Source organism: Macaca mulatta, chromosome 7 (assembly GCF_049350105.2).
Source record: "Macaca mulatta isolate MMU2019108-1 chromosome 7, T2T-MMU8v2.0, whole genome shotgun sequence".
In the NCBI taxonomy this organism is placed as follows: Eukaryota; Metazoa; Chordata; class Mammalia; order Primates; family Cercopithecidae; genus Macaca; species Macaca mulatta.
The window spans coordinates 152,236,470-152,250,914 of record NC_133412.1 but is presented as its reverse complement, the minus strand read 5'-3'; the positions used below and the strand labels follow the sequence as shown (position 1 = coordinate 152,250,914).

At 37.3% G+C, this 14,445-nt stretch overlaps 1 protein-coding gene across 1 annotated transcript in view; it reads right to left on the bottom strand.

Annotated features, from left to right (window-relative positions):
* Positions 1 to 2,126: 2,126 nt before the first annotated feature.
* The window catches only part of NRXN3 (neurexin 3), a 600,687-nt gene continuing 588,368 nt past the window's right edge, over positions 2,127 to 14,445 (bottom strand). The window contains exon 12 of the mRNA XM_015144213.3: positions 2,127 to 2,403. Coding sequence (XP_014999699.2) covers positions 2,198 to 2,403 — 206 coding nt within the window. The 3' untranslated portion in view covers positions 2,127 to 2,197. The remainder of the gene's footprint in view (positions 2,404 to 14,445) is intronic.

Below are 14,445 nucleotides of genomic sequence, written 5' to 3'. Positions count from 1 at the left end.
GCCGAGATTGCGACACTGCACTCCAGCCCGGGCAACAGCAGAGAGGCAACAGCAGAGTAAGACTCCATCTCAAAAAAAAACAAAAAGATGTGTACTTCATCATTTGCATATATCTATCCAATCACAGAAGCCGTGGTCCAATCTCCAGGTGGGGGACTAGGCAAGTAGCTCCTGTTAGAGATGCAGGTTCCCAAGTCTGCTACAATGAAAAGATTTAGCTGCATTGTTAAAGAACAAAATTCAAAATGTATTGCCCTAAACCTAGATTTACTAGAAATATTTCTGAACTATGATAAACTGTTGCCACAAAGGAAAGCTGACATTTTCCCAATGTAAGTTCTAGTGCTTCATTATATCCCAACAAATTCCCCAAGTGGGACAATGTAATACTCCACATCCCAGACTGAGACATAATCTGCTCTTGATAAAACCAGAAACAGTCACAGAATGCTAGAAAGAATCCTTCCTGTGTTTTACCAGAAAATAATGCCTGGTATTGGGTAACAGACAGGAACTTGTCAAAGATAGAAAAAGACACACCTACCTTCTGAAGATTGTGCAAGTTCACCATGTTAGGATAACTTACCTTTATACCTGTTCTGTGTGGAGAGTCTCTTCATGACCATTTTCAACCCAGAGTGGGATGTATGTGTGACAAGAAATAAACTTGTGAGGATAAAGAAGCATTATGCCACCATTTAGAGAAAAAAAGCCTTCCTAGTGAGTGCTATACAGACAAATTGGAGGAAAAAGAAAGACCATGGCGTATAATTCCTCAGGTTTATAACTACCTGTTTCAGAGTGAAACAGTATTTCCACATCATAAGTATGGCAACGTGACTTTCAATAATACCAAAATACTTGGTAAGAGCAATCTTATGCCAAAACTTTCTCCAGACATTGTATCCTTCGCATGACAGATACAGAGGCATATGCTTATGTAATTAGATGAATGTGTATTACATAATTTTCTCTCTATATTGCCAACTTCTCCACTTGTTTCTCCTCAGTGTACCTCAAGAGAATGAAAGAGCATATGGGACCAAAACTACTAAGAAAAATGGGAAAAAGAACAACAACAGACAGCTGCACACGGATAATAAACTGAGAAATAAAGAATCAAGAAAACCACATAGATCTGGGGGGCATAGCATTATAACTGGTGTCTGTTCCCATGTGGCCACGCCATAATGTGACTTTACTATTTTTTCAGATAATGTCATACATCATTTTTCTAAAACCAAGAGGTCAAATGAGTCTGGATTATAAAACCAAGGCTGCATTTAGAAAGTCAGAAGGTTAGTAGGACCCACTAAGTCAGGGATTTTCAACAAATCACTTAGACGTAGTCATTCAGAAATTTAAAGTGTATGCTCACCTTTACTATGGCCACATCAAGGAAACAACATGAGAAAGAAGTGGAGACACAGGTTATAGATGCCCACAGCATTGAAGCGTCTTTCCAGTGCTAGAAGCACCTTCATGAAGTCAGAACTAAACCCAAGAACCAGAAGCAGCACTAGTGGACACAATTAACAATCACAAGACTCTCTTCCAATAAAAACCAAATATACTATATATACATATATATATATATACACACACACTCACAAAATAGAAAATACATACATACATGTATATACACACACATATATATACACACACAAACATGCAGAATAGCTATGAGTATATAAACCAGATACTAATAAATTTAGTCAGAGAGAATTTCTGCCCTATACCTGAAAGATACCCAAGAATGCTTTAAACTTTGCTAATTGTAAAAAGTAAACTCTTGAATATCTTTGTCATTTGGAAGGCCTAAGAAATTCAGATAACTCAAACCTTTTGAGAAAACAGCTATACCCTTTAAATAACCTCAACATTCTAGGCAATGCAAAAGGGGAGAGTCTCAAAATTATTACCAATTTGGAGTTAAATTCAATAAGATAAGGTGATTTAATTCATGAAGACCTGAAGCCCTTACAACAAAAATATTGCCTGAATTGGTTTTGCTGCTGTGGTTATTGTTTGTCAGTCGCTATTCTAATCTAAAGAAAAAAACACAGGGAGTAAGCAAGTGGGAGAACATTTAGTGTTGTTAAGCAAGACACATCTCTTCACTCGTCTCATAAGAACACTAGTCATTTATTTCCCAAGTTCCTGGAGGAGAGAATTACTTATGAATCTTTCAGAAGAATCATTCTTTTATACATTGTCCCTTAAGATTCTCCAAATCTCCGAACACCTTGACAAAGTTCCAGTATGAAAGGCTGTTGTACTTACGATCATTGCACTGGTTTCCGGAATATGAGGTCATAGAACAATCACAGGTGAAGCCCTCCCATTGTTGCATGCAGACCCCCTGGTTGGCACATGAATCTTCCTGGCAGGTGGTACTGGGTCCTAGTGATGCACAAGAAGAGGAGGAAAAAAGAAAAAGGAGAGACAGAAGAAATGTTAAAAATTAGATTCAAAGAAATCACCTGAATTTACCATTCTCATGCCCCCAAACATTTGAAGACACAGCACCAAAATTGTCAACTCAGTCTCATGCAACAAAAACTCAGTATATACAAAAGATGACAGAAATACATACTTAGCCACAAACTATCAACAGTTACACACAGAAGGGAGAAGGCTGAACACACTGTTCTCCTTTGGGTTGACTTTGCAAAATAGCTTCATCTCTACCTTTCAACTAGAAAGATATCTCATTTGGATTATAGTATTTTTAATGTAGAATGCTAACACAGAAAAAAAAATTCATTCCCATGATTCTTGTAAATTAAGGCACAGTGTTTTTTTAATCCTGAAACCAAAAGTCCCTATGTCTACCTTGTGACATAAAAAAGATGTTTAATGATATTGATAATGATGAAGAGAAGGAGAAGAAGGAGGATTTAGCAGCCAGCATGTGTTGATGTTTTGTAGGAGGGGAGTACTGGGTACTAAACAATGTATTTACATTATCTCACTGAGCTTTCTAGGTACTCTAAGAGTTAAGTAATTATGATTACCTCCAATTTACAGATTTTAAAAAGCTGAGCTCAGGAAGGCACGGTAATTTACTCAAGGTCACATATTAATTGAAGGATGCTGATGTCCAACTTAGGTAAACTAACTCTAAAACCCATGCTGTCAACTATACCAGTGATTCTCAACGTGTATTTCTCAGATGACCACCAACTGGGAATGTGTCAGGAATGCAAACACTTGGAGCTCACCCCAGACCCACTGAATTAGAAACTTTTGCAGGGAGGCATACATCTGTTTTTATAAGCTTCCGGAACATTCGAATGCAGTCTGAAGTTTGAGAGCCATTACACTACAGCACACTGCTGCTCCAGGTATTCTAAAAATGGATTCTTTTGTTGTTGTTGTCAAGACACTCTCACTCTGTCGCCAGGCTGGAGTGCAGTGGCACCATCTCATTGCAATCTCCGCCTCCTGGCTTCAAGCTATTCTCCTGCCTCAGCCTCCCTAGTAGCTGGGATTACAGGCATACACCACTACACTCAGCTAATTTCTTTTATTTTTAGTAGAGACAGGGTTTCACCATGTTGGCCAGGATGGTCTCAATCTCCTGACCTCGTGATCTGCCTGCCTCAGTCTCCCAAAGTCCTGGGATTACAGGATTGAACCACTGCTCCTGGTTAAAAACAAATTCTCTTAAATGGAGTGTGCGTGTGCTGGAGCATGCAAAAGAGAATCATTTGTGCTATAGAAAGAAAATATTAGAAATTGTGTTTCTTTTAATTCTAAATTATTTCTATTTCTGTGTGTCTTTCATATGTTAATATATAAGAATAATAGTACATGTATATAACTTATAAATAAGTTTACTTATTTTGAAGGTATTCTCAAAATCTTTCACTGATATGAGGGGGGCATAAAAATTTTTTTGATGATCTGTCTCTTACAGATTGCCATTAAACTCTCTCTTTTGGTCAGACTGGCACTTCTCTCCAAACATTCTCTCTCTTTTCTGATATAGTCTGCCTTAACTTTGGGATTAAAGATAAATCTATACCTTTAGGAGTATCTGGACTCACAGGAAATATCTTAATATTCAGGATAACTCCATGAATTTCCCAGAGAATCTCAGCAAAGGAGATTGACTCACCAAATACATGTCTCACCAAATATATGTCAGGAACTAATGCATAAAAGCACATCACAGAGAAAAACATAAAACCATTGCAATAACAGCATATTTCACAGTTTCTAACCTAAGCCTCACAAAAGCAAGAATATTGAAATGAAAGAACACAGGGTCCTAAAGATGCACGTTCAAAAGAGATGCACGACTACAAAGGGTTCGTCTTCTGGGTGGCAAGGCGTTTTGCATTTATTCATGAAGGGTGGAAGCAGGGCAGGCCATCACTCATAATACAATGCTATGAGGACATGACATAAGAAAGTTCAAAACAATTACTAACGCTGGGGTTACCGCACTGCTGCTGGGTTTCTGCAGCTCCTATTGGCCATGTGGTTGCCCCATGTAGAGATGAAAGGAGGTACGTGGTCATGTTCTCAGTGGGTCTTAAACTTGAGCATTGTGTTATACAAGTTTCATTAACAATGGTAAATCAGGACAGCTTCTTTCAAAGGATAAAAGCTTCTGAGAAGTCCACAGGGGCTCCCTGGCCAAACAACTCTCACCATACAATTGGCTAGTAATTCAATTGTACTCAATAATCAGAAACACATGGAAGGTTTTACTGTCAATGGCAGTAGAACAGCAAAAACTCTGGGAAAACACAATAATTCTTTGAATGTTGATTGAATCTAAAGATGAAGCCTTTTCCATGTCTTTTGCCTTCCCTCTAACTGCCAAATTTTAACCATTTTCTAAGGACCAGCCTGAATGCCTTCTTCAAATGAAACATTAGTCAATAACTTCAAACAATAATTCTCCCACTTTTGTGTGGCCATAGCAATTTTTATCTGCATCATTAATTTTTGTATATAATATTCAATTTAGCACTTTATTACACATTGCACTGTCTTCTCCTCATATGATCCTCTAATTGCTTTATGTTTATACTATTTTATCATCAAAAGTTTGAAAGCTGCTTGCTATTAGAAATCAGGTAATATTCTCTGGTTAGGTCCTTGTGGCACTAAGTCTATTGTGCAGGTGCAGAAACGGTGTATCAGTAAATGTTGGGGGGACCTGAATTGTAACCACCCTTGATTTGCTGTACCATGATTCCAAAACCTGAATGTAGGAGCATGTCTCCAGTCTGCAAAGTGAGCAATCTTTTCCGTTTGTCAAAAGTTCATCAGGTACCAAATACAGGGCGGGGATTATAGGTTATTTATTAATTCCACTGAATTTGCTTCACTTGCATTAAGGGGCAAAGGCCATGTAGAATCAGATAGTACTGGAAGACTGACTACATTGTAAGCATTCAAGAACAACAGTATTGTCACTAAGGACTTAACAGAACTTTCAACTTCTCATCAACCTGGAACAAACCTTGAACTTCCTTTCGATTGAGCTCCTAAGAGCCCCTGCCTCCTTCTCCAGTCTTATTTCTTACTATATGTCCCTAGCTCATAGTACTACAGCCCTCTCCTGCTTTTAATTCCTAACACAATGATTCCCAGAGTGTTGCTCCTAAACCAGCAGCAACTGTATCTCCTGGAAGCTTATGAGAAAAACACACTTTAAGGCTGTACCCAGACCTACTGGCTGGGGGCAGAATTGAGAAATCTGCATTGTAAAAAGCCCTGTGGGTGGTTCAGATGTCTGCTCATATTCCTAGACCACTGCCTTAACACTTCATGCCCACCCCTACCTTCAAGTTCCTTTGTTCTTCTTGCTGGACCCATGGCCTTAATTGTGTTTTCTCCAGATTCAAATTTCATTTTTATTCTTCAAGTTTCAGCTCAAAATGAGCTTTCTCCAAACTATCCTACTGAAGGAAGCCCCCATTAGCAGGACATTTACTCTTCATCAGGTTTCCCTATTTACTTAACTCATAACAATTACGTGGCCTGTAATTAAATTAACTTCTTTTTAATTGAAAGATAATAGTTGTTTATATTTAAGGGATACAATGTTACATTTTAATATATGTTTACACACAGAATGGTTAAATCAAGCTAATTAACAGATCAATCACCTCACAATCTTAGCACTTTTTTGTGGTGAAAACATTTAACATTTATTCTTCTAACGATTTTGAAATTTAAAATATATTATTATTTGTTGTAGTCACCATTCTATGCAATAGACTGCCAGAGCCTATTCCTCTTTTCTAATTGAAACTTTGTACCCATGGATCAACATCTCTTATTTTCCCATCCATCCCCTCCCCCAGCCTCTTATAGCCACTATTCTATTCTCTACTTCTATGAGTTCAAATTTCTTGGATTCCACATATAAGTGAGATCATGTGGTATCCGTCTTTTTGTGTCTGGCTTATTTCACTTGGCATAATATCTTCCAAGTTCATCCATGTTGTTGCAAATGAGAGAGAATTTCCCACTCTTTTTTTTGTTTGTTTTTTTTTTTTTTTTTAGATGGAGTCTTGCTCTGTCATCAAGTTGGAGTGCAGTGGCACAATCTCGGCTCACTGCAACCTCTGCCACCCGGGTTCAAGCAATTTTACTGCCTCAGCCTCCCCAGTAGCTGGGACTACAGGCACACGCCACCATGCCTGGCTAAGTTTTGTATTTTTAGTAAAGATGGGGTTTCATCATCTTGGCCAGGATGGTCTCAATCTCTTGACCTCGTGATCCACCCGCCTCGGCCTCCCAAAGTTCTGGGATTCAGGCAGGAGCCACCGCACCTGGCCTTCCCACTTTTTTTAAGACCTAATAAAACAATCTGTTAAGGGGCTATTGTCTAAAATATATAAGAAATTCAAACAACTCATAATAAGAAAACAAATACCCCAATCAAAAAATGAGCAAAGGCATTGCATCGTGTACATATACCATGTCTTCTGTATCCATTCATCTGAGAATGAACACCCAGGTTCCTTCTAATTCTTAGATATTGTGAATAATGCTGCAATGAACATGGGAGTGCAGATATCTCTTTGGTGTACTGCCTTCAATTCTTTTGGATTGAAACCCAGAAGCAGGATTGCTGAATCATATGGTAATTCTATTTTTAGTTTTCTGAGGAACCTCCATTCTGTTTTCCATAATGGTTATGTTAATTTACATTCCCACCAACAATGCACAGTGTTCCTTGTTCCCCACACCTTTGCCAATACTTTTTTTTCTTTTTTGTCTTTTTGATAATAGCTATTCTAACAGGTGTGAGGAGATATCTCATTGTGGTTTTAATTTGCATTTTCCCAAAGATGAGTGACGTTGAGCATTTTTTCATATATCTGTTGGCCATTTGCATGTCTTCTTTTAAGTGTCTAGTTAGATTCTTTGTTCATCTTTTGATTGGGGTATTTGTTTTCTTATTGAGTTGTTTGCATCTCATACATTTTAGATAACAGCACCTTATCAGATATATACTTTACAAATATTTTCTCTCAATCTATGGGTTATTTCTTCACTCTATTAATTGTTTTCTTGATGTGCAGAAGCTTTCTAGTTTCATGCAATCTTGTTTATGTTGCCTATGTTTTGAAGTCACATCCAAGAAATCCTTGCCCAGAAATAATGTAATGGAGCACTTCCTGTATGTTTTCTTCTAGTAGTTTTATAGTTTCAGGTCTAACATTTGAATCTTTAATATATTTTGAGATAATTTTTGTATATGGTATAAAAAGGGGTCCAATTTTATTTTTCTGCATGTAAATATCCATTTTGTCCAATACCATTTATTGTATCCTTTCTCCATTGTATACTTGCGGCACCTTTGTTTAAAAAAAACCAGTTAACCATAATGCATGGGTTTATTTTGGGGGTCACTATCCTGTTCCACTGGTCAATGTGTCTGGTTTTTGTCAGTACTATTAAGTTCCTCACTGTCTTTCAAATCCTAGTGAACCGTAAGCCTCTCAAGGGCAAAAACCTTGTCTACCTTGGTCGCCTTTACATCTCTAATTTCTGATATTGTATTTGGTATAGTATGAGGGCTCTATTCAAAATATGCAAAACATTATTGAATAAAAGAAAGAACTAAATAACAAAGAAAAAATAAAGAAAGAAATTAAGCCATCCATTTAGAATTTAAAGCAAAATGGTTCTTATAGCAATTTATCCCTAGAATTTACCAATAAGAGCTCACATAAGTAATCTCTTACTTGAAACTGTTTTTGTTTATATTTTTTTCTTAGGATGGGTGGGGTGGTGGTATTTAATTGGCCATGTGTCCCTTGATTTCAGTCTCACCAGATGTTGACAAGAACTCTTTGATATTCCCAAGCCCAGGTACAGTATGTAATAACTATTGAATGAATAACAGTCTGGGCTAGACTCTAGAACAATTTCTAGATGATCATTTTATAAGCTCCTATTCTTACTTCAACCTATTTAAGTATATCCTTTCCTAAACAGAGTCTATTTTATGTCAGTATATTTAATGTATGCATTTCACACAGCAGTGTGTCAAAAAAAATTGGAAAAAACATGTCTTGGGGGGAAAAAACAAAAGCTTCAACAGTGCTTCCCACAACACATATATTGATATCAAATAATCTCATGCAAATCAGAAAGAGGATAGAGGATATAACAATGGACGCAGCTTACCTAGTGCTTATTATGAACAAGACACTATACTAAATGTTTTTAAGATATTGATTCAATTAATCTTCATAAGCACATGGTAAAGCAAATATAATTAAAGTAGTAAAGCATCAGAGAAACAGAAATTATTTTCTCATAGGAGATCTCCATAATTTCAAATTTAAATAATTTTTAAACTGTTGATTGAACCAAAAGGCAAAGATTTCAGAAAAGTAAACTGAGGCACAGAAAAGTGACACAATTTTCCCCAAAATCCATAGGTGGCAAGTGAGAGGGTAAGGTCTCAAACCCAAGCTTGCTAATTGTGCAGCCCACTCACCAAAACTCTCATGGATGTGGGTAAGCCAGAGTGGGGTATGTGCACGTGTGGTGTCATTGGATTAATAAAAGTAACTTAAGGTATTTCTAACCTACAACTGGGAAAAGGTGACATCTTGATGTAAGGATTTGTTTATGTTTTCGCTTTTTACAAGGAAAACTTTCAAATACCATTTCAATTCAATTAAAACTAAACAGGAAGATCTAGTTTTGTCCAATTTTATGGACAGAAATCTGTATCAAATAAATATGTTTATAAGCATAACAGACAATCCTAGGGACTTAACAATTATAATTTTTCTTAAAACACTCTTCCAAATCAACATAAAATTCCAGACATTCTAAGATAGCACAAATCTATATAATTACATATTTACGAAGTCTTTTTTAGCATTGTCATTATTAATTATTAATATCTTAAACATTGAAAGGCCTTAGGAAGTTCCTGCATAGGAATGGTATAAATTACTTTTGCTCTTGATATGTGATTAACTCTCACTGACCCAGTCACATATCCCTATGAAAAAAGATGGTGACTTTCTTTGTATACTAGAGAAAATGACAAGACAACAGAAATGTGTCTGGAAAGACTAAATAAGATGTCAATGGTGGTAATACTTTCGTTTCTAATTTCCAGCTCTGCTTTTAGTTCACTGGAAAACATGAAACTGCATCTCATTCCCTTATCATTTTGTTTCTCAGATAATTCTGATGGCTGCCACAAATTTCCTATCTTTTTTCTTGAATGTGGGATTGTTTCTGTCATTAAGAATTGTCTGATACAACCATTTTATGCTTGTCACTGCTCAAGAATCCACCCTTGCAGCACATGTGCACTGATTTAGTCAATTCCTCTTCATGGCCTAGAAAATCAAAAGTTGATAGAGTATCCTTTGTTGTTTGTAGGTCCTTGAAATAGACTCTCTTCCTAAAGCTCACAACACTAGTATCAGAATGCACTTTCCCTGTTATTGCCCAAGTGAGACTTAACCAAACCTATGTTTCAAACATCCCAATTTGAAATTCATAAATAGCCCTAAAGCAGCACCAGCTAGTTCTAACCAGACAAGAAGTGGATGGAGAAATGTAGGGTGCAGGGGGTAGGGGGTAAGGGGGAAAAGGAGAAGTGACAGACTTGAAGACCATATCAAGTTTGTCTTCCCAATGTGCATTCCTTTAGAGGGCCGAGGCTGGTGACCCAGGAGTGAGGATGAGGTAAGGCTGATCTATCAACCTTCACTAACTTTAACCACAAGGAGTGAAGGGCTTAAGTCAAAGGGCTTAGACTCTATGGGTGTAACCTAAATGTGAAATTATCATAGTAGAACTCTGTATTAACCAACGGGTTTGCCTGTCCCAACAAACCACAGCTTCCATGGGAAGAAGCATTATGAGAGTTGGTGATATGGTTGGCTGTGTCCCCACCCAAATCTCATCTTGAATTGTAGCTCCCATAATTCCCATGTGTTGTGGGAGGGACCCGGCAGGACGTAACTGAATCATGGGGGTGGGTTTTTCCCATGCTGTTCTCATGATAGTGAATAAGTCTCATGAGATCTGATGGGTTTATAAAGGGGAGGTCCCCTGCACAAATTCTTTCTAGCCTGCTGCCACATAAGATGTGAGTTTGCTCATCTTTTGCCTTCCACCATGATTGTGAGGCCTGCCCAGCCACATGGAACTGAGTCCTTTAAGGTGCTTTTTCTTTATAAATTACTCAGTCTTGGGTATATCTTTATTAGCAACATGAGAACAGACTAATACAAGCTATGAACTGTCTAAAGAGATCTTCCACCTTCGACTTAATTTTCTACCCCTGGTAAGTGCCTAATCTTTCTACTTTCACATTTTTAAATTTACATTGTTTTATAGGGAAAAAATGAGTGAACAGTAGTTGGGTGGAAGGAAAAAAGCACAGAAAAGATGAATATACGTAGATATATGTGTATGTGTGTGTATTTATATAAGTCTCATATAAATAAGTCTATAGAAACCCTAAAGGGAAATTTTTGAAAATGCAAATGAATTATGAAAGACTCTTACTGCCTACCTGAGCAATCTATAGTCTCTACCGCTAAAATATAAAAATTAAAGAATTGAGAGGCTTCAGGAGAATGTGATGCCTAATTTTATGTGTCGAATTGACTGAGCTAAGGGATGCCCAGATACCTGGTCATTATATATAATAATAATGAAATATTGTTTCCAGGTATGTCTTTGAGGGCATTTACAAATGAGATTAGCATTTTAACTGGTAAAGAGATAAAGCAGATGGTCCCCAATGTGAGTGGGCATCATCCAATCTGTTGTGGTCCTATTATGAATAGAAGAAAAAGGCAGAGGAAGGGGAAATTCACTTTCTTTGCTTGAGGTGAGAATTGGACACTGGTGCTCCCAGCTTTTGGGCTTTTCAAATCAGAGCAGAACTTACTCTATCATGCCACTTCTGCCCCTGTCACCTCCATTCCCAGAATCCAACCGTTTTGTTCTCTAGCATACAGACAGTGGACTGTGGAGTTTCTTGGCCTTCATGATCATGTGAGCCAATTCCTATCTATACATATATAAATTCCTATATATATAAAGATAAGATGTATATATCCTATATAGCATAGATAGGATAGCTCTCTGGAGAACCCTAAGTAATACAGAGGGCATTCCTGATAATAAGGATAGCCTATTTACTTAGCTGAATATATGTCTTGGACCCTTCAGCAAAGCTACTTCCATAGCTTTCAGAGTATTTCTAAATTTACAGTGTTGAGTCCCCTTGGCTTTTCTGAAGAGAGTCATTTACAGACAACATAAGATCTATTCATTTTAACTGGAGGAAGCCAAATTCACTTATATTTAGCTTTAAAAGAAGAAAGCAACAATCCCTTAAAAATGTCAAGTGCATCCACTGAGACGTGAATACGCTAGGTCCCATTTTATAGAAAATAAGGCAATGCCAGAGAATAGGGTCCTAAATCTTATTATAAAATTTCATTGGCAGAGAGACCTAAGGGTGGTTTTATTCCCAAGATCGTTCTTTTTGTCGTGAAGTCAGGACCTATGCCTTACCAAAGATAAGGAAGGCATCAAAACTACTCTTCTCAAGCATGTTCAGATGTTTATGGCTTCCTCTTCTCAAACGGAGGTTTTTAAAAGGCCATATGACTAGAGTCATCAGTGAAAAAGACAAACAATAAAATCTAACATTTGCAACAGTTTCACTAACACCCTTATTCTCTTCAGCCACTTCAACCCTCTCATAATACATTGGATGTAAAATTGGTTATGGCCATGGATGGGAATTGGTTGACTGAGATGGCTTCATGGTGTCTTTATCTCCAATGGCCTTTTATTGGTGATATATCACTAGTAAATGTTTAACAACCAGTATCCCAGGAAAAGGAAAATAAAACTGATTTGTAACATGTGTTGGTTTTATTAGTACTCCACTCATAGTCAATTTCAAGTTACAACATGTTACATCGTATAAACTGGCTTATAAAATTCCTAGAAATTCCTGTGCCAGTGCCAGCTCTAGCATAGCACTACTCTTGATGGTCAATGATCTAAAAGGAATAGTTACAGCTTAAGAGTAAATTGATTTACCCACAGCACACTCCCATGACAGTAGAGAGGTGGGAGTTGATACTTGCTGCAGGTAGGGTATTTGTAAGAGTGAGAGGATGGCTGGTAGCATGAAGTCTTCTTCCTCAGCCCACCCTATTTTCAGGGGATACCTGGGTCACAAAGGTCAAATAACTCTTTTCAAAGTGATACACAATCCCTCATAAGTCAATGATTCTTTAGAAAATATAAACTGAGGAGTCTATCTGCTTTTCCTTGTTTTCTAGGCACTGATGTAGGGGTCTGCTGGGGCAGTGGAATATACTTTGAAAGAGGAGAAGGAGTTTCAAAGGTCAGTCTCAACAAAAAAAAAAAAAGAGGTAATTTAAAATACATTGCTCTAACATTGTGCAAATTTTATCCAGAGTTTTTCAAAATGGTGGTGATATGGAAACCATCTACCATAAAGTCAGCATGGAGGACATACTCTCTGATACTCTCAGATACTCTCTGGTCATCCATGTACTCTTTCTGCTTTGGAAATAAGTAAATCCAGGCTCACACCATATGGCATAATAGGCAAAAGGTCATGGACTTTAAAATCCAGTTTAATCACTTACTAGTAATGTAACCTTGGGCTGGTGATATAAACTCTAAACCTCAGTGTCCCCATCTGCATAATGGAGATATACATTTCTACTGCATCATATGGTGTGGGGATTAAATGAGAGAACATACGCAAGACCTATAAAGTCACCTATGAAACAGAGATAACAATATCTATCAGGTAAGGTTGTAGTCACAATGGAGATACAACCTGCCAAGTCCTTAGTGTATGCCACAATCAAAGAGACTCTCAATAAAGGTCATCAGCAATTCTGCTGGAAAGGACAATAATCAGGTTTCCTCCTCTCACTTAGGTTGAGTGTACAGTTTATGAGGAGTCCAGAAACAAGATGCATTACGGTAGTGTGCCACACTGACACAGTTGTTTTGTATGCCTCTCTTGTATAATGTGGAGGAAAAGGACACAAGAACAATAATGGTAAGTTCACTGTAATGTCTGTCTCTCTTATTATTTTCCATAATAGAAATCATTTTGAAGAATTTATAGTAGGTCAAATACTATATTTTATAACATAAAATACAATGGAGAATTTGATACAATCTTTAGTTTGGGAGAAAATGAGGTGGAGGACAATATTCATCATAGTAAAGACAATTGTGGTATTAAAATTTCTTTTACCTACTAAAGGTGTTTGGCTAATTCTAACTCTGTTCTAAAATACTTTTAAAGAATCTTGAGATTTTCAAGGCATCTGAATCCAATACATTGATTGACTTTCTCAAAATAGCCAGCACTTAGCACCCAGATCCAATGGATCCTGGATACCCTGACCACTTGTTCACCATCTGGGCAGAGGGGCACCTTACATTTCTAGAAACAAGTCATTAAACTTCAGAAATAAAGCCTGCTAAGAGAAGTTATAATTAAAGGTGGAATAGGAAGATTCTAATTTACCACCTAATACAAAAAAAGACTTATTCTTTTTATTTCATAGTTTACATCATCTGCCTCACACCAACAGGTCAATCTTAATATTTCTTTTATAGTTCTGCAGCTCCTTTCTTCCATGAATAGGATTTTAGGGAATCTCTTCCCTTCCACTAACACCTTTCTTAAAAACAGAAAGGAATTAGAAAGTTACTTCTGAATGTTCTGTAGAAACTGTCATTCTATCAGAGGTACACTGATACAAAGACTGCACTGCTCAGCAAGGCAACCTCCCCGCTGTGGATCACGGGAGTACCATGGAGAGCTCCTATCTCCTCTCTTGACCTAGAGAGATGTAGATTCTGACCTGAAACCAGGGAAGTTGGTAAACTTCTTCCTTGATATTTTTT